Source organism: Gymnoscopelus braueri (assembly GCF_963280865.1).
Source record: "Gymnoscopelus braueri genome assembly, chromosome: 10".
Classification (NCBI taxonomy): domain Eukaryota; kingdom Metazoa; phylum Chordata; class Actinopteri; order Myctophiformes; family Myctophidae; genus Gymnoscopelus; species Gymnoscopelus braueri.
Window position 1 is genome coordinate 44,675,269 of NC_137611.1, and position 26,429 is coordinate 44,701,697.

The 26,429-nt window shown below is 41.2% G+C and overlaps 1 protein-coding gene across 1 annotated transcript; it reads left to right on the forward strand.

Annotated features, from left to right (window-relative positions):
* Window positions 1-378: 378 nt before the first annotated feature.
* Window positions 379-25,141, forward strand: LOC308094334 (prohibitin-2-like). Its single transcript, XM_080440923.1, has 11 exons — window positions 379-385; window positions 738-768; window positions 2,564-2,696; window positions 2,827-2,911; window positions 4,139-4,218; window positions 4,549-4,733; window positions 7,045-7,174; window positions 12,866-12,969; window positions 18,128-18,205; window positions 20,987-21,069; window positions 22,340-25,141. Exons 2-11 carry the CDS (start codon window positions 748-750, stop codon window positions 22,365-22,367), a joined length of 927 nt encoding a protein of 308 aa, XP_080297049.1. The 5' UTR covers window positions 379-385; window positions 738-747; the 3' UTR covers window positions 22,368-25,141.
* The last annotated feature ends 1,288 nt before the right edge of the window (window positions 25,142-26,429 follow it).

Here is a 26,429-nt window from a genome sequence, read left to right on the forward strand (position 1 = left end):
TTTCAAAATACACCTGTGCCGCTTAGCGGAGAGTGTGGCGGTGTAGAGGGGGTCTCCCCGAACGCGTGCGTACCTTGCAAGTTCCGGCACTAAGCTCCGTCTCCTGTCCAGTGTCCAATTTGTATAGGCTATGCACTCCTTTGAACAGCATTTATCCATTTAGATAAATTATTAATGTTTTAAATCCGTTTTTGTTACACAGTAACATAATATGTGTTATATAGCTTCGTTTAAATGCTTAATTTATAGTTTTAATGTGCAAATGAACCGTTTTTCAATGGTTTTCAATGGTTTCTTTTTACTCTAGAGGGTACTCTTATTCTGAAGAGATCGTCAACCGGAAGTCTTATTTCTGCTCCGTTATTTCTGCTCACGGAACACAGATGCCTACAACTCAGTATGCTATTTGTTCTGTTTCTCTCTCTCTCTCTCTCTCTCTCTCTCTCTCTCTCTCTCTCTCTCTCTCTCTCTCTCTCTCTCTCTCTCTCTCTCTCTCTCTCTACCCCCACCTCTTTAAAATGACATTTTTTTAGGGATAGATAATAGATATACAGAAGGAGTTAATAAAAAAATTAACTACTAACTAACTAGTGTGTAGCTGCAGGAATTATGCTGTCGGCTGCAGCGGTCGACTCAGAAGACTACATTTCCCATAATGCTCCACTGAACAGAAGTACGTCACCGACACATGACCTTGGTTGAAATTTCGTTGGCGAGTTTTGCAATAGCAGCAACAGCAGCAGCAGCATGGCGAATAAAGACCCCGCTGTAAGTTTATTATCATTAGAATGTCTGTATTATATGATACTGTTTGTTTTATTTCACTGTCCCACACAATGTGAACGTCCACTACTGTCATTGTCATGTTAAAGTTACACATGTTTACAGTAGCAACGTGGATGCTAGCAGCCATGCTAACTCAACACTAGAATTACATGATAACATCTCAAGTGCATCCAGTGGTCTAAAGTAACTAATTACATTTACTCAAGGACTGTACTTAAGTACAATTTCTATTATATATTATACTTTTACTCCACTACAATTATCTGAAAACTTTAGTTACTAGTTGCTTTGTAGATGTTGTTATTATTATTGCAAAACATACATCTACCACTTCAGCCCTATTTACATTTCGGCCATTTGAAAATTGCAGATCTATACAAGCTGGGACCTGGAGTGAACTGGGACATTCTGCATATTACTTACTACTTTTGTCTTGATACTTTTACTTAAGTAAAACATTTAGTACTTTTTCCACCACTGGAATGAAATGATAAACATCTCAAATGCATCCTCATCATATTCTGGTCTCTAAACTGTTTTATTTAGTTTGAAATAATAATTGAAATGCAATGGTGCAGAGGGCTTTGTAAAGCACAAAGTTACAAAGAAAAGACGACATTAATAAAAATAAATAAAAGGTGCTTTGAATTTGAATGTAAATAATACTAACAACTTTAACAGCTGAGTTATAATGTCCTGGTAGTAAAATATATGGAGTGAGTATTGAAAACAGCTGAATGATGGCCATCAGTTTTAAAGTCATGAGCCTCGACACATTTCATGATGATGACTTTAAAACCCAGCCTACATAGACTGCACATGTTAACAGGATAGGTGGGCACCAAGAAAGAGTGGGCACCTCGGTGTTAAATTGGCTATTTCTTCCAAAAATGGAAAAACAAGTATACATGATTAGAACATGCTTAAACATTTGACTATTTAGGTATAATATTTCTTTTCTACAATTATACAAAACCTGTATATCCACTCATGTTGGGGCATAAACAAGAAGTTAGGATAACATTAAGTCTGATACTAATGCACTGTGCATGTTCACATCATGTATACTTTACATCACTTAAGACCATTGGCATTTTTCAAATATATATATATTTTTACCATTTTGGACAAAATAGCCAATTTTACATCGAGGTGCCCAGATGTAAAATTGTAAATGGTGCATTTATCCAAAGCGCTTTACATAGATTGTGCATTATTCACCCATTCACACACACATTCATACACCGATGGCGGAGGAAACCATGCAAGGCACCAACCTGCTCATCGGGAGCAATTAGATGTCCCTAGTGCCCACCTATCCTGTATCCACAAGAGTTTTCTTCAAAATACGTATTTTAAAGAAACGACATGGAGAATGACTTCATTTTAAGGAGTTGCTAATGTGTTTAAATACATCTAAAGGAGAGAGAAATACATACTGTAGCCTAGCTCTGGCCCATAGCGTTAAGGAGAGAACGCTATGGACCAGGGCTAACTGTAGCCTCAATTGCCATAAAGCTTTGCATATTGTTGATACAACCTTGTATCTCCATATTACAACTTTGTTGATTCTTTCATTGTGCTAGCAGTTTTATAAATATTTAAACCAATGACTAAATAAATGAATTGAATCCATTGGAACACAGGTTGTTTTTCCTTTATGGCTTTCTGTTTACTGTGTAGTGTAGTCAGTCTGCAAGGTGCTAGGTGTGTGTAGGATTAATGTGTGTTCTTGTGTCTGCTTATCAACTAATAGCGTTTTCTTCTCTTTTCTCAGGGTTTACTGCAGCAGCTGAGGCAAATGGCAGGCAGGATGTCTTCGGGTGGTCCTCGAGGGGCGGGGATTGGTGCCAAGCTCCTGATCGGAGCAGGAGCCCTGATTTATGGAGTCAGGGAAGCCACATACACAGGTAGTTATCATAGGAATTATGATGATGATTTATTTACTGTACCACCAATATCTTGACAGATTATTTCATGGCTACTGTACTTGACAACCGCTCTCTCTCTCTCTCTCTCTCTCGCTGTCTCTCTCTCCAGTTGAAGGTGGACAGAGGGCGATCGTGTTTAACAGGATTGGAGGGATGCAGATGGACACGGTTCTGTCCGAGGGACTCCATGTTAGGTAGGAAGAAGAAGAGCGAAACAAGACACTGACATAGTCTTAATAATTTCATGGCCTCCCTGTCCAATCTTTAGCAATTGAGATTAGTCTCAAGGTTGAGGTTGCCCCGGGTTGATTGCTTCAACAGAGTAGTTACCATAACATAGAACACGATTGTCTCTCCGGCTACTTGGCTAATGACTGTATTAACTGGCTAAATAAAAGTATTAACATCTGAGGTAGAGAAATAAAATGGCAATGCTAAAGGCCCTTGCACACAGAGTCCTATGCATGCTGCTTTTTTTAATTGGTCAATCCGTTTTTAACACATCCCCCCAAAAAAAACACAGGAATCAACTGGGTTTGATTGAAAAATATGACGCACTGTCGGATGGAAATATTTCCGAGTAGGTGTGCAAAAGGTCATAGAGAAGGGTGTTGTTTATGAGAGACAGCAACTAAAGTGCCTTAACACATGTATACACAGTATTGTTATTGCACACCCATAAGCTGTAACAGTAATGTTTCAAAGCAAAAACGAGGTATTCATTAGAAAAGTTCCCCTCCATCCTTTCTGGCAGATTTGTTCCAGGTTGGTTGGATGATTCTTTTGGATGTTTTGTCACTGTGGCAACAAAAAGTAGTGTGGCAAAGCTGAGAGAATTTCAACTCGTACATGATTCAGGATAAACTATTGAAATTAGAAGTGATGCAACAGAACCAAAAGTGAGCAGACAAATTTTAACTGAAATACCATAAAATGTAAGCTTTGTTTTGCTTGCTTTGCTTTGTTTTCTCTCTCCTGATTAGATGAAACTGGCAACCCACCTGAAAAAATATTTTCTGTTTAATAAAGAGCCAGAGAAATAAGGAGACCCATGTTACTGGACTAACACTCTATAGCAATGATTGATGATACTATCAGATAGAGCTTTAAATACATATTTTAAAAACATTTTAACAAGAAAATATCACTTACAACACCTTTTAAAAGAGAAACATGTATAGGTTTTCAGACTTTTGTAATATTGTTTTGAATAGTTTTCCCTCAGGGTGTTATGTTTTTGTTGACATATAGAATAGTTTTTTGCCTTGGCAGTCGGGACTTGCTGTAGTTCTAGGTTGTTATAATCTCTCTCTCTCTCTTTCTCTCTGTCGAAGTGTGAAAACCCGTTGTCTGAGTGTAATCCTTGGGTTTAGTGATTTAAAGCAAATGTGAAATGAAGCAGCATTGTTTGTTGTTGTTAGGATACCGTGGTTCCAGTATCCAATCATCTATGACATCAGAGCCAGGCCCAGAAAGATCTCCTCATTGACAGGAAGTAAAGGTGAGACACGCGCTGTCCGCTTTCTGTCAAATTATCATTAGTAGAAGGATGGTGGAGGATGTTTATTTCACATCATTATGACAGTGTCATACAATAGTAGCGAAAATAGCTGAAGTCCACAACCCGGTGCGATGCGTAGTGAGCTTCTACAGCTGCTATTTTAGCTATTTGTGAAAAATGATTGCCTATAATGACAATTGGGGCGCCAGATTGAAAGGGGTTAAGTCTGTCTGTTTTTTTTCTTCATAAATATTTCACAATAATACTAACTGAAAAGTATTATTATAACTAAATAAAGATCTACATTGATCCGTTGTGTTTGGTGTCCAGATCTTCAGATGGTGAACATCGGGCTGCGTGTGCTGTCCCGCCCCGATGCGGCCAAACTGCCGGCCATGTATCAGCAGCTGGGGAAGGACTACGATGAGAAAGTCCTGCCCTCCATCGTCAACGAGGTGCTGAAGAGTGTGGTGGCCAAATTCAACGCCTCGCAGCTCATCACACAGAGAGCTCAGGTACACACATACCACTGCATAATAACAAGTCATTATGGCACTTCATTATAATTGCTTCTCAAAGTGAGGTCCAGGGACCCTCTGGGTTATGGACCCTTACAGGTGTGTAACTCTGAGAGCGTACAAATGGAACCAAATGGACCCGTAGTTTGTACGCTCTCAAGAGTTCAGTTTATGGTCGTTAAGTTTGAGAATCGCCAGTGTTTTATTTGTATAGCTGACGTGAAGTCCACTTACCAGCTCTGACAGTGTGATAAAACCAGTTCCGGAAACGGTTCCAAATGTGATGGAACTGGTTCCGGTTCCTCGATGTCGGATCTGATTCCTTCGATTCTGGATCCCTCCCAACCCTAATCTACAGTATATCTTATCTGTCTATCTATCTCCTTTTTGTTTTGAAAATAATGCAGCATTAGTTGTCTGCTGTGAATAGACCTGAGAATGATTGCTCTTGTTTTTTTTTACTGTTCCGTCGAGCCAGATGTGCAGATGACATGGCTGTTGTGTAAATAACAGAGCACATGCTGTTTACGGCCACAGACAGCCTGTGGGCAATTAGCCACGCCATTGACGAGTTACGTCTGAAAAACTGTCAACATTAATTTTCTTACTAAAGTGTTGGCAGGCATGCATGCTGCGTTTAGTGTGTTATAGAGAACCCAATCTGGGAACCCATCGCCAAATGAAAAGGAGAAACAGCTCTCTCTGCTGTTTTTTACCATCTCACTTGGCTCTGGGAGGAAGTCGACGTAGCACACGTACGCAAGGAAACCGAGGTTTTGGTCTGCCTTCAGCCTTTCACTTCCGGTGGTGCGACTATGTTTTCATTCCCACTAACAATATTTCTACACGGAACACTAACACCACTTCTCCCAGAGAACATGGATCGTTTTGGTTATATTATAACCAAAACAATCCATGTTCTCTGGGAGAAGTGGTGTTAGTGTTAGTGTTATAAGCCCACTTGTTTCTATGATGAAAGAGCAAGTTAAAATGTGAATATCTTACCGTGGTTCTGTCTGCTCCGAGGACACTATTGTTAAATTAGTTTCGGTTTGTTTCTAGTGGGGAAGTATCGGCAGACACGTAAATCCCGCCCTCTACATTTGATTGGGTAAAGCGCGGCCTGCTTCCTGATCTGAAGGCACGCCCACTTGTAGTGCAGCAGTTAATTGAACTAATTGATTTAATTGATTACTTAAAAAATACATAATTTATCATTTAGGAATGTGGCGCTGATCGGCCCTGCAGTTTGCAAGATTAGCTCCAGGCAGACGTCTGTCCCTCTTATAAAAGGCCAGCCTCTCCCAGAGCCACGGAGTCAAAATAAGAACCTGTTTTTTTGTCTATGATGACATGCCCAAAATAGGGACTAGGTTGAAAGTGGTTAAAGGGATACTTCACTTTAGGGCCGGGCCCACATTTAAAAAAAATATTAAAAATAAATGAAAAAAGTTATGGAAAATTCATGGCCCCCTCACGCATTAGAGTGTCCTACTAATGCGTGAGGGGGCCATGAATTTTCCATAACTTTTTTCATTTATTTTTAATATTTTTTTTAAATGTGGGCCCGGCCCGAAAGTGAAGTATCCCTTTAAAGCAAACTTGCAAAAAGTCAATGCGTTGTGGTGGGCTTGTAGAACTACAATTCTTTGCTATTGTTTTTTTTTTAGTTTCTTTTTTTTTTGGGGGCCCGCTGTTTGATTTAGTTTTTACATGGCTGCCAGTTCCCGCCTATGTTGTGTGGGAGTCCTAACTGCTCCAGAACAAACTGAATAACTACTAGCTGGCATAACACCTTCAGACTGGGACTTAAGTCTAAGATGTACAGGTATGAGTGTCCTACAAAGATCATACAATCTCCAGCCATGCAACAACAGCGCTTGCTAGAAAACGTTGAACACGATCCGTTCCCCTTGCGCTGAACCTGCGTCCAGGAGCTCATCTCTGGATTGAATTTCCACAGATCAAAGTTTTGTGTAAATCACTTTGTACGTTTGTTTTGATAAGTGATCTTTAAATCGGAAACGCATGACGCCTTCACATGTGTTTCCAGGTCAAATCTGCTGCTGAGCCAATCAAAGCAAGCTAAGGGAAACTGAACTGGAACGGGAAACGGATATGCCTCATTCTGAAAACCTGGGAGTACCAGACTAGTAACCAGAGCCTATTGGCCCCGTGTTTCATGACCCTTTAGAGAATGTTGGCTTATTGTCGGTATCGTCCGTGAACGCGAGAGTCTAGACAGTAGTGAATGTGTGCAATAGTAGTAATGGTAGTTCTTACCGTATCCCCCCCCCCCCCTCTCCAGGTGTCACTGCTGATCAGACGAGACCTGTATGAGAGAGCCAAGGACTTCAACATCATTCTGGACGATGTGTCCATCACTGAGCTCAGCTTCAGTAGGGAGTACACTGCCGCTGTGGAGTCCAAGCAAGTCGGTAAGAGCAAACCTCACAATGGAAATTGTTGTGTCGGGCAGAAACCTCTTCTCTCCATATTCTAACTTTTTGTGTATTTTTTCTCATAAACTATGGACCTACTTGATCATACTACAGCATCACACGAAAGTATAAAAGTAGCAGATCTACAAGCTCGAAACGCGGCGCGAAGCGACGTGTTTTTATTTTTCATTTGAATCACAATGTGATGCATTGTGAGCTGGTAGGTCTGCTATTTTCACTGTTCAATGTACGACGAAGTATAGTGCTTAAGTGTTTGACTGGCCAAAGTGGGCAATTGGAACGTGTAGTCAGCTGGCTTCCAGTTCAGCAGGCCAATTATAATGTTGAGCAGTGCAGAGAGTTACACATTACAGCTAACGCTGAATCAGAGAGTTCTGTAGCATTGGTTCAGATTGAGATGAGCAGAGTAACGTGCAAAGAACTTGAATCATCTTATTTTGTAATATAAGGGATATGATCTTGTGTCTTTGGCCTGAAGACTGTTTATTTGCTCCATCTGTGATGCAACATTTGCAAGAGCAAATGCAACGGTCTGGTTATAAAATAGTTTCAAACACAGCACGGCTCAGCTGTGTTTTTATCTGTGAAGATAAAGCACTTAATTCTATCGTCTATTATCTTATTCTCTGTGTTTTATATCTGCACAATGAGCGTCCCATGCATTGTGAACAGTCTCTCAATCCTCGGTGTTCCAATTTGACCTTCGTTGTCATCTTACTTTTCACCACCAGAGGGTGCTGTCTGTTGTACTTTGTTTCAATTTCAAACAGCCACACACATAATGCCACATCTTTTTTTTATTTTATGCGTTGCCACTGCTGTTGTACCCTATTGCCTCACCTGCCAGTTAGGAGCCCCCACTGGGAGCATGTAGCACCACTATCCCACTCCTCCCGTTCAACACCTCCCCCCAGTCCCCCCACTGACAGGTGGGAAGTCGCTCAAAGTCATGAGCTTGTAGATCTGCTATTTTTGAAAAATCTTAAATGTGTGCATATCTTTGAATATATATTTTTCAAAGCGACATTTTTAACTCAAATTTTTAACTTCTGGGGGTCCCTGGCACAACATTTTCAGATGGGGGGTCCGCGGCCGAATGTATATCAATTTAGGGGTCCTTTGCATGAAAAAGGTTGAAAACCACTGGTTTAGACGCTTGGCCAAGCCAAATGCACCGCGATGGATTCTAACCCCAGACCCCACGGTGGTGGACAGGTACTTTACCCGCTGTGCCACCCAATCACCTGAAGTTTACATAGATAATTTACAGCAGGGGTCAGCAACCTTTTTGACATGAAGTGCCATGTTTTTATTTTCTTGATAGTAAGTGTGCCATATCAACATTATGTTAACATTTAAGACCGGGAAAGCATCTGTGTGTCATTTTATAGATTTCTGTGGGCTATTCAAAAAATAGCAGATCTACAAGCTGGTAGCGTGGCACTTAAAGCGAACATTTTTAACTCTGTTACAAATTCAGGGGGGGGAATACAATATTTTGAGATATGAAGGCCCGTTCATAGTCCCTAGATGGGTCTAAAACGTGCGTCAGGGGGTGAGGGATTCCGTCCGTTCTTTACGGACGCATGCATAGTTGCTCACGTTATTTAAGGGTTATTTTATTTATTTTAAAGTGTACCGGCGTAATACACCTATTCATCCACTAGATGGCCACTAGTATGTACCGCCGTACCCATAATGTTGCCATGTCTACTTATTATAAGCGACTTTGGGCTTATTTTTCTGTAAAGTTGCTTGTAAACAAACAAGCAATTTTGTATTGGTGGTTGCGGTTTTATTTGGGCTTGTTTCTAAAGTGTAGTTGCTTATTTGGGCCAATTATTATTTAAACCAGTGATTCTCAAACATATATTGTAGATCTGCTATATCCTAGTCGATTCTTTTGGGCTTGTTTTCATAGACCTGGTTGCTTATTTCTCTCACAAAACCTGGCAACTCAGCCAGCTGGCATTAGCGCAGCTAACAACATGAAGCTACCATTGTAGCATCTAGCCAAAACAACGCAATAAAAGACACAAACTAGTCCACAAACTAGACAAAAACAATGGTTGTCTACAAAACGTGAGTTTCGACCCCTACTGCACTGTGCTATATATACACAGACCGTGGATCGACGAGTCTAAGTACTTAAGTACATTTACTCAAGTACTTCCACCAACCAACGTGGGTCTTTTTTTTTTGGAGAAAGAGGGCCCGAGGAAAACTTTTTTTCCTTATACTGCCAACGGGCTCCACTGGTACTACAGCCAACGTACAAACGAACGTACGTCGGCCTGACGGTGAATGTCGACTGCACGGACGGAAATCCTGGAGCCGTAAGTGACGGAGGGGGAGACAAAAACGACAACGCAAGGAGCGCTGGTGCTCGTTACGTCTCCTTACGTCCGACTATGAATGATACTTGAGGGGGGCGGTGTCCGCAGCTAAATACTTTTTTTTTTTAAATGTTAGGATTTAGAAGACATTTTTTAGAATCCCCCCCAGAAGCAAAGATTTGAGTTACAGATGTTTGCTTTAAAAAATATATATATTCAAAGATTTGCAAAAATGTTCACGTTGTTTCTTCCAAAATAGCAGATCTACAAGCTCATAGCGCGGCACTCGGTGCCACGCTATGAGCTTGTGGATCTGCTATTTTTGAAAAGCCCAAATAAATCTAAAAATGACACAGATGCGTTCCCGGTTTGAATGGGTTAAATTATGACACCTTAAATTTGTTTTTAATTTCCAACAGATTTTGATTGTCCATAAATATAACAACATTTTTTCTTCTTCTGAACTATTTTCTTTCTCATCAGGACATTGTAATGATCATTAGACTCACCCATCTCCCCTCCCCAGTCAGAGTTCAGAGTTTGAATGAACGTAGAATTATGTGCAGGTTGCAATTTGCATACAGGTGCGAGGGGACTTCAATGAATTGACTAAATTGTTTTTAATATTTTATTTTAAACCAAAAATCCTCTCTCTCACACTCTCACACGCCAGTGTGCTCACCCTCCCCTGTGCCAGTTTTGGCACCCGTGCCTAAGGTTGCCTACCCCTGATTTACACAATGTAATCTGCAGGCCTGTCCTTGGCTATGAAGTCGGCTGTTTTCGAATAACAATCAGCTAACCGGTGGGGGTGCACACACTCCCACATAGGCTTGGAGAATAACACTGGCTATTAGGGATGGATGAGCCAACCAAAAAAGCATGTAACAAGTTATGACTTGTAGCCAATACCCATGGATTTCGTTAACACTTTCTATGGAGCCTGTGTCTATAATGCATTCCCACTCGGCATAACACACCCCCGGCAATGCACACGGCAAGTTTGAAGCCAGTCGGTCAGACGGTGCTTGAGTTATGCACCAGACAGAGAGAGAGAGAGAGAGAGACCCGCACACACACACACAGATTTAGTGAATTTATAGATGGAAAGCTTTATACAGTCGATATAAATAAATAAATCAGCTTTTTTTTTAATATATATATTTTGGGTTTTTTTTATGCCTTTTATTGATAGAACAGTAGGCTGTAGACAGGAAATGGGGAGTGACATGCAGCAAAGGCCGTCTGGAACTCGAACCCGCGACACGCTGTCAGGCTACACCGAGCCTAGGTGCCTGGACCGCTACACCAGCGGTCCAGGCCTAAGTATAAATCTGCTTACCGGTATACAGTGTTGTAAGCAGATTTTAATGCATTATAATGCATTCTATCGAGACATGTGAGAAAGTGTTACCTAATATTTCCATATAGCGGTAAATGTTGGCTAAGCACCAGCATCAATACATTCACCGTCAACTCCTCCAGAGGGAAAGCAGCATTAGTTGTATTCTAATGACCGCTTTGTCCTTTTTGAGTTGTTTTTCATGCGATTCCTTTTTGTCTGTGTAAGGTAACCTGGAATCACAAGGTAATACATTATTCATGGCCTCGTGCAATTATGAAGTGATTTATGCGGGTGTTTTATGGCTGATTGCACCTTCTCAGTGCTGTGTGGGCGTGCGCAAACCAAGTTTGATTGACAGCTCCCTCACACTCCTGTGAATACAGTCGAATGACCATCGCCTGCAGAGGTGAAATCTGAATCTCGTCATGCTGAACGTGGGCAGTGCAGGACGCAACGCATACGGACCTCTGTTTGCAGGAGTCGTCGTTGTTGTTTTTTCATAAGTTAACGCCCTACTTCATCATACTACACAGTGTCACACAAAAATAGCAGATCCGGAAGCTCAGAAGAACGCTTGCTGTTTTTGAATTTGAATCCTGAAAAGGAGCAGTTTTGGACATGAGGTTTCCACCCGACAGAGGCAGACGATATATAACCTACACGTGCAACGTACATACCGCATTTATTGACCCACAATATACTGTATATAATTTTATTTTGTTGCATAATTGGGATACTTTAGTGTTGCAGTGTTTCCCCTAGCCAGATGTTGAAGGTGTGGGGGAGGAATGAGCCACGTGGGGAAAAAAGTCCATCAGCCACTGTTATCCAAGCGTTCTCTTTGGGCTGCTTCTGACAGTATGCCTACACCTACAGTAGGCTACTTAGCAGGTCACACAATGGACCATTGATATGCATCCAGCCAGGGTCATTCCTATGTTCACGTTGTCGGCAGCTTTTGTAAGCGAGGTGTGAAAACTGCGAATGGATGTTTTTGATCGATGCGCGAGGTACGCGCACACGGGTACGCACGTGCAGCTCTGAACTAGTGGAGCGGCGCTCCACACCGCCCCACCTCCAGGCTCCAGTACACCCCTGATAACAACCACACACTTCTTTACTATTGAACTCAGGAGATGTGCATTTGCATCCCTCGCTTGCAGAGAATAGACAACAAATTATCCCTTCATATGGTCAAAACTGAATATATTTTATTTGGTTCTCAGCCCAGGTTGCACAAACTGGCCTCATCCAGTATTACTCTTGGGGGCCAGTCCTTCCCTGCTAAACCCTCAGTCAGCTACCTCGGTTGCTTTCTAGATCGCAGCCTGGGTGGTGAAACCATGGCTCTTAAGACCATTAGCAAGGTGAATGGCAGAACCAAATTCTTAGCCAGGAAAGCGCAGTTTCTGGACTCTGCTAGTCTTTGCAAACTCGTCTTGTATGACGTCAAATATAATAAAATAAAATGAGACGTGAACGGGATGTTCAATTTACATATGTGTGCCTGTGTCATAGTTTTTTGGCCCCTAGGTTTTTGTGACATCATAAAATGGTCACCCAGCTTCAGCCTAATGAGGTGTAATAACCAAGAGTCCATTGGCTATTCTAAAAAATAAGAATCAGAAGACTTTATTGCCATGACATGTAGACATGTTAGGAATTTGGTTTGATGCAGTGGAGCGCAGTTTGCAACAGGACTGGTGCAAGACAGGACAAGACAGTGCATACCACAGATCTACAAGCTCACAACGTGACACACCAATTTTAAACCATTTTGCCCAAAATAGGGATGCCAGGGTTAATGTGGTTAACTACAGCAATGTGCCCAAAAATGCAGAAAAAAATCAAACCCCTACTAGTTTAGGAGCCTAACAACTAATTAGTCAACTAGAAGGATAGTTGGAGTTGATCCTAGTAGTGATCTGGCTTTGCTCTTGCACATTCTGTTATGGTGTTGACCTCCTGTGTGTTGTCCCCCTTCAGCCCAGCAGGAGGCGCAGCGAGCCTTTTTTTACGTGGAGAAAGCCAAACAGGACCAGAGACAGAAGATCATCCAGGCTGAAGGAGAAGCGCAGGCTGCTAAGATGGTGAGCTGTCCCTCAGAAACATTCACCACCACATGGAACGAACCGCTTGTAGTGTCAACTAACCTGTCTGCCCACAAGATTGTGAGCACCCTATGAAGCACGCACCCTACTTCCAGTGGTGGAAAAAAATACTCAAAATTTTTACTTAAGTAAAAGTATCACTACTGCAATGTAGAAGTACTCTGTTCCACATAAAAGTCCGGAATTCAAAATGTGCCTGAGTAAAAGTACAAAAGTATTGGTATCAAAATGTACTTTAAAGTACCAAAAGTAAAAGTACCAAAATGTTTGAAAATACCAGATCTACAACCTCACAACGCGTCGCATCGCGATCTTGTAGATCGGCTATTTTCAAATAGCCTTGGTATAAAATAGGGCTAAAGTGGTTAATGTATGTTCTATAATGTAATAATTATAGACAATTGTAGACGATTGGAAATACTCCAGTAAAGTAAAAGTACCTCAAAACTGTACTTAAGTACAGTACTTGAGTAAATGTACTTAGTTACTTTACACCACTGCTTACTTCACAACCAGGGCATTCTGCTGTCGGCCACTGGGAGCTGCCCAGTTGGATACGATGCAATACGATACTGCTTTATCAGCTTTCGCTGAAATGTGTCTTTGCGACACAGTAGCCTTGTATGCAACACACAATGCGCACATTTGACATAACCCAAAGAAAAACTAAATGAATATACATACATAAACAAAATGAAGACGAGAGCTAACATGTCCACTGTTCTGCTTACCCCTGGCCAGATTCTAGATTTAGCCTCAAAATGTAGTTCTGACCTTATTGAATTTTGGAACTTTGTATCTCCTTTTTTAAGGTCCTATAGCAACTAATATTCAAAACGTATAGTGTTGGAAGTGATATTCCTTGCCAACCTTAGTATACTGTTCGTATATGTAGATGCATAGAGTCTTCTACTGTTGGTCACTGGGAGCTGACCAGTACAACCACGGTCTTATGCTGTTATATACTTAACTAAGGAAGGGATGAACATTATTTGCTGGTGTCGCTCGTTTGACTTACGTTGAAGCAGTTTGCTCAATGCTCACTGAAAGTAAACAAAATGAAAAATCTTTCCCAGTGGGGTCGACCACACGCTTTATTCAGAATGGTTGAAGTTCACCAACGTTGAACTAACATGCGTTGAACACACCACGCCAACTTGCCCCAACAGGAAGCTCCGCTCATTCACTCCCATGGAAGGGATGTGAACGGGACGCGTCTGTCTCCGACACTAACGTGTGAGCGTGCCCTTGAGCAATAAGCTCCAAGAGGACATGGTTTTAAGTGGTTTTACAACAGCTTAAGGGCCTCTGTTAGACACTGCTGGAGTTCCCAACAATTCCCCTTAACCCATTATGACCTGAGGCCAATTCTACAAATGCCTTCTAAATCTGTGGTTCTCAAACTTTTTCGTGCCAAGGACCCCCGCAATGATATGTATTTGGCCACAGACTCCCATCTGAAAATGTTTTGTGCCAGGGACCCCCAGAAGAGAAGATTTTTGTTAAAATAAATATATTGTATATCTGCTATTTTTGAGAACCACTGTTCAATATGTTGCTATATACTGTATATGCTTTACAGGTTTAAATGGGTTAAGCCAAATTTATGTTTTCATCGTGCAATGATGTTGTGCACAAGAACGGCCGAGAATAGCAGACCAACAAGCTCACAATGCGTCGCATCTTTTGTTGGTCTGCTTTTCTCTGTGTCAGAAACTACTGTGCGACAAAGTATGAATTGGGTTTTAGCTGTTATGAAACCACTGTAAACCACAGCCTGGCTTATTGTTTTTATAAAATGATTACCAAATACGGCAGCATGAAAATCACAGAAATATCCCAATATATATTTTTAAATAATCATGTCATTACAAGCATAATTACTACAAGAAAGTAGTCCCTGTATAAACAATATGGTTGCTATGCTACGTTTACATTCAGACGGTGTCCGCTATAACTGCATGGAAGGTTCTGAGTATTGTAAACCTTTGAACTTGCCACTGTAAATGTGAAATGAATCAATACGCTATTGATCAAATGCATGGCCTATTTGTTGCTTACAGGGTTATCAGAAACTGTTGTTGGACATTTTGAAACCATTCGTCTGGCATAGTAATGCAGTCACTGTTGTGTGTTTTATAGAGCATTTTACAAAGGCCTCTATAAGGCCTGTCAAAATCAAGTATTGGAACTACCCATTTTATAAATGTTTCATTTTAGCCTCAGTGTTTCGCTGGTCTGTAGTGTTCCCAGGTTGAACGTAAACCAATGTGACCCACAGCTTTGGAAGGGCACATACTGTATGAAACATGAGATCCAAAGCAGAGGTTTCTTCACTCTTTATTTCCTGAGCTCCTTTAGAAGGAGATTAGGAATGTTAATTCAGTTAATTGAACTGAAAAACGATGAAGCCAACCAAGTGCTCAAGAGATAAAAACAAAAAAGTAGACCGTGCTTCTAGAATCAACGGGAACAATACCTGAGGAAAGAAGAAAAGATCCGAGCACTCGGAGGAGAGGACGTAAATGAAAAATAACTTTAACCCATTTACACCTGAGGCCGATTCTAAAAACGCCTTCTAAATCCTAACCTAAGTTTTCTAAGCAAACAACTAATGTGACACAGATGCTGTCCCAGCTTGAAAGGTATAACAACACATAGGTTTAACAAGTCTAAATGAGTTACTGTATAACCATAATATTAAAAAAATGCCTTCATGTTTCAACCAGACTGGGCAAGAGTAAAGACAATCTGCAACGTAATGCATTTTAACAAAAATGTTTTCATTTTCACATCTTAACTGATCAGAGAGGGAGATTATCCAGTGTTGAGGGAAACTGCATTCTCAATCTCAATACATATCTCCTGTTGGCTACGGTCCAACAGGAAGCTAGATTCAACCGCTGTCGTCTTTGTCATTGTGCTGTATTATGCATCGTCTAATATTTTGCATACGCAGTCCAAGAGGCTACAGGCACATCCAAACAGAAATTTTAACAGGTGCTGGATATATATATATATTTTACTACTAAGAAATACTGCATCACGGTTGTATCCACGTTCACATCCATGTCTGTCCAGACTAGTATATCACTGCTGTCAGGCAGAAACCTCTTATCTCCATATTTTAACCTTTTCTACTCGATATGCTACTTTTGCTATTTTTTTTATTTGAATCCTGAGAAGTAACAGTTTTGGACATATGAGGTTTACCCCCGACAGAAACGATATGTGGTGAATGAAGACTTTGAAGGAATTTTATGAACGTTTTTTTATGAGGTCACTTCTAATCAGTTCATCCCTCAATCCAAGTGGACATTTATGCCGAATGTTATGAAATTCCCTCTCAGGCATTCCTGGAGATATTGCGTTCAGGAGGTCAGGACAGACCTCTCTGCCTTCAGTGACCTTGGCCCGTGACCACCTACTTCTAATCAGTTCATCCTTGAGTCCTAGTGGACGTTTGTGCCAAATGTCATGAAATTCCCTCAATGCCTTCCTGAGATATCACGTTCACAAGGTTGGGACGGGCAGGCAGGCAGGCAGACAGACAGACAGACGGACAACCCAGAAACATAATTCCTCTGGCTATGGCTGTTTCCAGCGGAGGCATAACCAGTACAAGAGAAAAGATAGAATATTCACACACTGTTTTACATGATCCCAAAGTGGCATTTATTAAAGTGTACAATGTTTTGACCAGATTGGTCTTCATCATGTCAAACGGTTTCACACTTAATCAATTCACTTTGGGAGCATTGAAAACGGTGTGTGGATATCCTGTCTAGGGCTGGACAATATAGCCGTGTTATATCCGTTGTGATATGAAACTAGGATTTAGCATATCGTGATATGGCAAAAGTCTCACTAAAGCCTTATTTTATACTTTCAAAAAGCAAATTAAAAATAAATTTGATGGGTCAAAGATATCATGACATTTGATTTTGTCCATATGACGCAGCCCTACTCCTATTTCCCATATAATATTAATGCAGAAATAATTTATGTACAAACCTCGTATCTCCATATTTAAAATGTTTGTTTTTCTTTTTTTGTAAAATACTTAAAATCCCTACTTCATCATACAAGAGTGTCACATAAAAGTAGTGAAAATAGCAGATCTACAAGCTCACAACGCATCACATCACGCTATTTTCACTATTTTAAAATGTTTGAAGATGATAAAAACGGAACGGTTTGGACATTCCACCCGACAACCACTATAATCATACAACAGGTTTCAGCCAAGGAATCAAACACATATTCCAGACCTGCTGCTGTTGGTTCCCCATAGCTATGCTTTCATGATGCTTTCTGCCTTTCCCTTTCTCCCTCGTGAGACTCTTATTAATTTTAATATGCCTGGCAGTAAACACACACACACACGCCTGTATCTGTTGTCCTCGACTGATTGATGGGTCATTATTATCTTCAAAACTGGTTGGTCCTGCTAAGGTCACACCCTCTTGGCTTTTCCTTACAAGGAACAAAAGAGTTTTAAACTAATGTGTCGTCTACCTCCGTCACGTGTTCACAGTGATACACAGACATTTTTTTCTTCAGCGTGCGTGTGTGTGTGTGTGTGTGTGTGTGTGTGTGTGTGTGTGTGTGTGTGTGTGTACTAAGTTTAGAGGCTAGGGTTACAGTTATGCCTAGATTTTATTTACAAGCTCACAACTGAGCTTGTAGTTTGGCCATTTTACCCTTTTGAATTTGTTTGGCCTTCCTGGCACATCATGTTTTGATTTTGATTTTTGTTTCTTTCCATTTAAATGTATTGATCGTTTTCCATGTTTCATCATATGTTTTTACTTTATGTGCAAATAAACTAAACTAAACTGTTAAAAATGGCAAACAAAAATAATATATGACTTCATAAAATCACTGTCCTAAAATGTTAATGTCCTCTCAAATATAGTAATACAAACGTGTGTGTGTGTGTGTGTGTGTCTGTGTGCACAGTGACAACTAGTGGAGCCGGTTCCATTCGTATCCTGAGGGTAGTTCTTGATGACTAACAGATGTCACACTAACCACCCTGCCTTTTATGTGTGTGACAGAGAGTATTACTGAGAAAATGCATGAATTACTGTTTTCTCTTTTAACCCCGCCTGTGTGTCTTCTTGTGTCTTAACAGCTGGGTGAGGCCGTGACAAAGAACCCCGGCTACCTGAAACTCCGGAGAATCCGGGCGGCACAAGCCATCGCCAAAACGGTACGGACCACGACCTTAGATCAACCTTAGATCAGCCATAGATACAGTAGATGGACCTTAGAGAAGTGATTCTCAACCTTAATTTCAAGGACCCCCAGTTTGATTTGCATTAAGCCACAGACCTCTATTTGGGTCCCCAATCTCTACTGTAAAATCCTCAGTGTTAGTTTAACTCTTGACAGTGTACAAACGGAACCAAATGGACCCGCAATATTCCAGGGTCAGAGATGCAGACGCATTAAAAGAAAATAAAGGAGTTACAGACCCGTAAAAGGTCAAATTCGGACCCCTTGTGGTCCCCGGACTCGACGTTAAGAACCAGTGCCCTTAGATTGACCTTTGTGTCCACTATAAAATAAATCTCCTATTTACAGATAAAATAACTCGATACCACTGAAAAGAGAATAATATTTTATGATCATATGCGGCATCATAACGTGTCTGGTCTTAAGGAGTTAAGAAACACAGAGCCTTAAGCCTATAAAACACACTTGTTTCACACAGTTGATGCGTCATTTGTCCTTAAAAGACGTCTCCTGCCTTCACCCGCATGTTTTGTCTTTACACCTGAAGAGGATTTAACGAGTGAAACCATTCAGCCATCGTAGCCTTTCACCTGGATTTCACTTTTCAGTCGACAAGGGCAAATATTGCGGCATGGTCATGCTGGACCTCCAAAAGGCCTTTGACACCGTCAATCACCCAATTATGATCAATAAGCTCAAAGCAATAGGTTTTGATGATACGTCAGTGAACTGGATGAGATCCTACCTGGAAGGGAGGGAGCAAGTGGTGGAAGTAAACGGCACCCAGTCCCCCCCCCTCCCTGTGACTTGTGGTGTCCCTCAAGGAAGTATACTAGGACCTTTACTGTTCCTGATATATGTGAATGACATGTCATCGGCCTGCGACTGCAAGCTGTTCCTGTTCGCAGATGACTCGGCCCTGCTAGTCTCGGACAGGGACAGGCTGCAGGTTGAGAAAACTCTCAGCTCCGAACTCAACAAGATCTGCATCTGGCTCTCTGACAACAAACTTTCATTACACCTGGGTAAAACTGAATCCATCCTCTTTGGGTCCAGTCCTAACCTTAGCAAGGCAGAGAGTTTCACGATCAAAGTGGGTGATAATGTCATCAAAAGAAAGGATGAAATTACCTACCTGGGCTCCATCTTGGAGGCAAACCTCTCCGGTAACAAAAACGCCGAAAAAGTGATCAAAAATGTCAACCGAACAACACGCTATTTGTGGAGGATTGATCGCCTAGTCAGTAAGAATACTCTGAAGATTCTTGCAGGGGCCCTCATTCAAGGTCATTATGATTATGCATGCACTTCATGGTATCACAACACCTCCAAGGCCTTAAAAACAAGGCTCCAAACATCCCAAAACAAACTTGTAAGGCTACTTCTTGGCCTCAATCACAGAACCCATCTAACCCCTGCTCATTTTGCTAGGATTGGATGGCTTAGGGTTGAGGACAGAGTACAGCAACTTGCTATGGGCCTGGTCTTCAAGATACACCACAACATTGGGATCCCCCTGTATTTGTCAAAATACTTCAAAAATGTTAATGAAGTCCATGATCATAACACCAGAGGCAGCTCCACTGATCATGTTCAACCCAGATTTGGCTCAACTAAGGGTATGAACTCATTCTCATGCTATTCATCAAAAATGTGGAATGCCCTACCAAAAGGAGTAAAGGAGTGTAAAACCCTACTCACTTTCAAAACTGCCCTAAAGATACACCTTCAGGAGGCTGCAATTCGAAAATGGCCCCTGTCTAAGTCTTAACCTACCCCTCCCTACCCCCCCCCCCCCTCTTTCATTTTCCTCTTTTGTATATATATATATTATTTTTTTTTCTCTCGTCATACCAGTAACCTGAAAGCTGATTGTATGACATTCTGTATAGTAGCGTGTATATCTGCCTGCCTCTTATATTTCATCATGATTTGTGTGCATGGGGTCCTCATCTTAAACAAGCGTAATGCTTAATGAGGGTTTCCAGTTTAGTAGACCTTGTATTGTGAATTTGTACTTCCATGTACTGTTATGTACTGTCATGTACTATTCTCATGTCTTTCTAAATAAACTACATCAATCAATCAAAAGACACTCAGTCTCAGTGTGTTGGAATGGTTTGGAGCCACTAGATGGCGCCATATGAACACGTATGAGAGGTTGGGACTGTTTGTGGAAAGTCAAGCAATAGCTATATTGACAGACAGGCAGACACACAACATGTCACAATGTGACACTGTCGTAAGACCAGGCTTCACAGGTCCATTTGGTTATTTTTATTTCTACAGGTTTCTGAGGTAAATTAACAGATTTGACTGTGTACTCAGTACACAGAGAAGTGTACTGTTATTGAGATGCTGTGTGAATACCATATTCTATATTACATGCAGCACACTTGCAACACAATAGTTCATAATATGTATCTGACTGCTTGTATTAACATGATTAATGTGCAGTAGAAAATGTAGATCCATAGTAGAATTTAATCATTACCTGGTGAATAGTAGTTGAATGGAATTGTGAGATCAGTGAAGATTCACACTATTACAAGCTCTCTGGTATGCAGTGTTACGAGTTTGCCTGAGGTCCTGAGCTCTGTTGCAGTGTAGATAGATGGATAGATAAAATGTTTGTATTTATACACATTTCCGGGTTATAACTTTGAGTTGAAGAATTCAGAGAGGTAAAACTGTAAATTAGTTCCACTCAGCTGAAGTCTAACCTTTTCTGTGTCATTCTCTGTCCGACCCGCAGCTGTCACAGTCTCAGAACAAAGTTTATCTGAGCGCTGAAAACCTGGTGCTCAACCTGCAAGACCACGGCGACCGCTTCAACAAGTGAGTTGTGTGAAGTGCAGCGTCCTCAAAGCTCACTGTCACCGTCCTGCGGACACATGCAACACATAGATTCACTAGAAACACTAATGCGCTTCTCATAAACGCAACCAGAATTTGTGTTTATCGTAAAAGAAAAAGGTGACCGAATTGGTAAATTATACCACATGAACCCTAGAAGAAGCTGTAAGGTCTATGTAAAAACACTGAATAATAGGGCCGCCAGTGTTTGGCAGATTGGTCAAGTAGATTAAATAAACAGCCAATTAGACTTTCAATAGAATATAATGGGTCCTCTGAACGGTGGTTCATTACAAGCCAGTTTAAAAAAGGCTCTCTCTTCCTTGTGAAAATCAAGAGATGTGGGCTATGATCCACACCATGTATTTATAACATGATGAGTTTGAATTGGCTCTTGACGCATCCACCAACGAAGCATTAAAAAAACTATGCTGTAGAACGATAATAAACCGCTTAAGCCCTATTTTTATACTTTGTTGCACATTGCTGTTGGTGTGCCGGAAATATTTCACAGAGAGAATTGTGTGCACATCCCACGCCTGCATTTAGGACAGGTGCTGGACATCAAGGGAGGAATAAAGGATAAGAAGAAGAAAGTCCGCACACTGTTCTCAAGCTAAAAAAAAAACTAACTTTTTATTGATGCAACGTTTCGACCTTCTAGGTCTTCATCAGGTAAAAATATTTGCCTGATGAAGACCTAGAAGGTCGAAACGTTGCATAAATAAAAAGTTAGTTTTTTGTTGGAGCTTGAGAACAGTGTGCAGACTTTCTTCTTCTTATGCTTGTGCCGGAAATAGCCATTCTTCAAAAAGATTTTTGCCAATGTCAATGACATGCCCACAATAGGGATGACAGGCTCAAAGGTGTTAATGAAGCGTTAACTCCGGAACAGGCCATGGAATATTGTAATCATATCGGAAACCTTATTGTCCCATCATTGGTTTACATCATTTTATGTTGATTTTCAGAAAGGGAGAAGAAGTAGATTGGGGGGGGGGGGGGGGGGGGTGTAGGGTGCATGTATAAATAAGCATGTCAAAGAGATCCTAAACATATTAATATATCTACACAGCAGATGGTTGAGCGCTGCATTTGTTGCTGTATTTTCAATTTCATCTATTTGAGCGTCTGCCTGGCATGTAATATATGTTTTTGCAAATGTTCGTCTCATTGTGAAGATGTTCGTGTTTTGAATTTAAATCTCTCCTAAAGTTTCTCTCCTCATTTTGTTTTCTCTCCGTCTCTATAGATTGCAGTCGGTGAAGACTCAAGTCTGAAGGATTCCATTTATGTCCAGTCAGTCTCCTCACACACAGCTATCAAACTTGACACTATGACATGATTTATGAAGTATTTCCACTGCACAGGGACTGTCCTCTACCCCACATTACACTTCTAGTTCAGGTATGACGTTGTACCAGTGTTCACCTGGTCTAACACTTGAGTCAGATACACAGTAGAACACCGGTATTGTACCATACCTGCACTAGATTATACTATCTGATCCAAGCTTCTCTTTGTGTCGCATCATTACACGATAACATCCTGCGTGTCAATTTAACTCTGACAGCCTACAAATGGAACCGAATAATTCAATATCATTAGACCCGTTACTGGAGACGATGCACAGGGCTACATTACATAATTATATTTTCTGCCAATACAAGCTAAGCTCACAATACTTTATCTTGTAGTTTGCATTTCACCAAGCTTAAGAAAACCCTTGGCTGCGTTTCAATCAGCTGTTAACATAAAGTGTGGCTCAGTCAAAATGCAAGAACAGACGATGTAGATTTTTGAACGTAATTACAATGCATGTGTCTCATTTTACAAGTGAAGATTAAAGAGTTTAATATGTTAATAAAGCTGATGCGGGTCTTCACAGGTCCATACAGGTTAATCCATTTCTGATTCATTTACCAAAGTCCTGCGACAATTATAATCGTCCCGTCCAGTAACCAAGAGAAGTCAATATTTTGGACCTGGTCCTGCTTGGGTCTCGGGTAGGGTCCTGGGTTTTCGGTTCTGGGTGGACACATGCTTCACCTCTCCCCATAAGGGTCCATTTGATTCCATTTGTATTCTCTCAGAGTTACAAATGAATACATTGTTACTGTGCTATAAGTCCCGACGGCAGTAACTATGTTAGACCTATGTTTATGTCTTGGCCTGTAAAAAACAAAAAGTCTTGTTACAGAAGAAGTGGATATGGTTTATATTGTATAGAAGATATTTATGTGTGTAATTATAATATTGTTGATGTGAGCTTTCCAGCTGTGGTCTTAGAAAACCTGTATGTAATCATTCCAACGCTCAGCAAGCGCTAGTTACTGCCGCTTGGATCTGTAGGATGGCTTTTAGTCATTGAAATGGAGCACTACACCTGGTTCCTACACCTGGTTTAGCATCAGGTTTCCTACGCTGCGTTCATGTTGCAGGTCGGTATGCCTGTATGCTTTTCACACTGACAAATGCAGCAAATCACGGCCCCCTTGCTTTGAGTTTTACATCACCTGACAACAAGGTAGACTCGTTGACAGCAAGGCCTTGAGGCTTGTGATGCACACCCGAGCGAGCTGCTCTGTGCCGAGCATTCGGGGATGTAAACCTGACATTACATCTGATGGATTCTTTTTTTTTGCCACAGTGTTGCGCTTTTCATCTCTGAACTTTGAAAGAGAATCGAGGCCCAGATTTTGCCGACCTATGACACTTATTATTCTTCACTCTGTTTATACCTGTTGCTGTTCATAATGGACGGTGCTGTTTCAGACTAAAACAAGAGGACACACGCGTCGCATCCACCTAGCCCAGTAGTTCTCGGCCCACTGGTGAGCCATGCGGATATTGCAAGTGGTCCCCAACTAATTGGCAAAAACTCTTACGATGATATAACATTAAATATTAATTAATGTTATTGTTAAAAAAAAACGATCATTGTATTTTTTCTTTACAGCTTTGAAAAAAGCTTCTCATTGTGATACCGATAAATAAGGAACTTAACGTTAGTTCCGTTGATCCAAGCTGGAACACCGTCAGATTGATTGATCATTCAAATTAACATGCTCCGTGTCAAGTGGTCAGATGGGTGGGCCGCAAACACTTGACTTTCAAGATTCCCAAGTGGGCCCTGATCCAGAAAAGGTCGAAAAGGGAATACAGATCGACCGCGTTTTGCCACATTTTGTCAGTGCGAAGGGCAAGGGGAAGTGGCTGGTGCCTCAACGGGGCTCAAGTCCACTTCTGACCGTGCACCTGCCTCGTTTTAAATGTCAATTTAATGTTTATTTTCTTCAATGTATAATGGTGTTTTCAACATTGAGCACGGTGGGGGATTCCCTGTACCAAGACTGAACTGTACATTTGTGTACCAGTGAGGGATACAGCGCAGAACTTGCAGTGCAGTGGAAAAGTACTGTCCTTTAAGAGCTCGGGCATTGTTTGTCCGACGTATTTCAGCGACCACAGAGAGCCCTCCATGCATACCGTGGCTTTTTGTGTTTTGTTGTGTTGTAACACTTGGCGAAACAAACGCTCCATTCAGAAGTGCTTGTGTTCAGACCACAGCGAGTCCAATGAGTGTCAACTCATGCTCCCTTATCAAACCGTTAAGCCTGATTTACGCCGAGTGTCGTCCCCACAACGGAAATAGCTGATCTACAAGCTCACAACACGTCACCAACGCGATGCTTTGTGAGCTTGTAGATCGGCTATTTCCGGTGTTGAACACCATGGAACGATGAGGTGTACATTAGGCATTAGCCTACAACACAAGCAAGCTCATTCCAAAGAGTATTTATGTCAAAGTGTTACACGTTGAGACACACCAGTTCATATACAAGTTTATGCAAGTATACATGTTTATACAGAGTTTACAAAGACCAATTTTTGTAGTCGAGTGTGATTTGAATCACATGTTCTCTGTGATTGGTTCTGGATTGATTGATTTTTTTTGTTTGTTTTGTAAAGAGGTTTTTGTGTTCCCGTTGGCAAAGCAAACGCAACAGAGTTTGGAGTGAATAAAGATCACATATATTGTTTTTGGAACAAATCCGTTCATGTGGGTTTCTTGAATTATATATAACTGTTAACATCTTTTTAGTTTTCTTAAGGCACAATTCCTGTCATTATGTTTATTTATATACAGTATTGTTGTATCAATTCATGACATGAATTAGTTTACAGTAAACAGATGAAAGGTTGGTTTGATCCCCATGACCAACATTTTTAAAATGCTATCAAATCATTAAGACACTAGTATAGAGCCCTGAGGGACTCCGCTCAACCATATGGGGCATATGGGGTTTAACTGGTTAATTAATAATTTAAACCAAATGGTAATTAAACCGAGCATCCAATATTTGATGCAAGATAAACCTGTGCCTTGTCGCGTTTCGAGGAGAACGAAACGATGTACGATTCTGTGTGCAACCTGAGCAGCGCGGAGTTGGCAGAAGTGCTTGTAGCTCTGCTATTTTCACCATCTCTGAAAATGTACTTAGTAATTTGTACTATTGAATTCTTGAGTTTTTACTGGGGTATTTACTTTGTCCACCACTGGAGTGGACTTCACACCGCTTGGCATGGCCACTCGAAAATTTTCCAAAGCTTCAAGATGGTTCTTTTCCAAATCATATAATGAATAATACGCACATCCAATCCCAAAAGTTGGGCAGGTGCTGAGCGAAAAACAAAACGGACTAGATGAGACAAATCTAGTCGAGCATTTATATACGAACACAATTGGCCCGTGTTCTGTTTGGGGGAGGGAGATATTTGTAACTGCACGTACTCCTCTGTGCTGGGGTGGCACCTGTCAGCAGGGAGTGTGACGAAGGCTCTAATGATAAAATAATTGGCATAACGACAAAAATTGGAGAGAAGGGGTAAAAAGCTACATACAATATTGGGGTCCAGTCAAGAAGGTTTGGCCCAGACTGATACCGGGGAGGAACGTGAGTGAATCCACGTTATCAGTCTGGCCAATGCCAGGCTACAAAATAAGGACCCCAGGGTTAAAGTGGTTTGTGCCAGGCTGTTAGGGCCTCCAGAATCAGATGACACTTTGACCCAGTCTGGTTTGTTGAATCCAGAAGGAATGCTTTGCTTGTTGCCGCACAGACATCAGCAGGGTGTCGTCATCGCTTACTTATGCTCCATGAATGGAGGTCACGGGGACAGTCGGCCCATGTTGCATAACTCTGTCAAATCAGCTCACATCAGCTTAAGGGCAAGCAGGGTTGCATGATAATGCAAAAATAGAAAGCGTATAAAACTAGTGGTGAGACTATGTAACTGCAGGAAGGGGCCTCAGTCTCCTTTGCTCAAGGGCACATTGA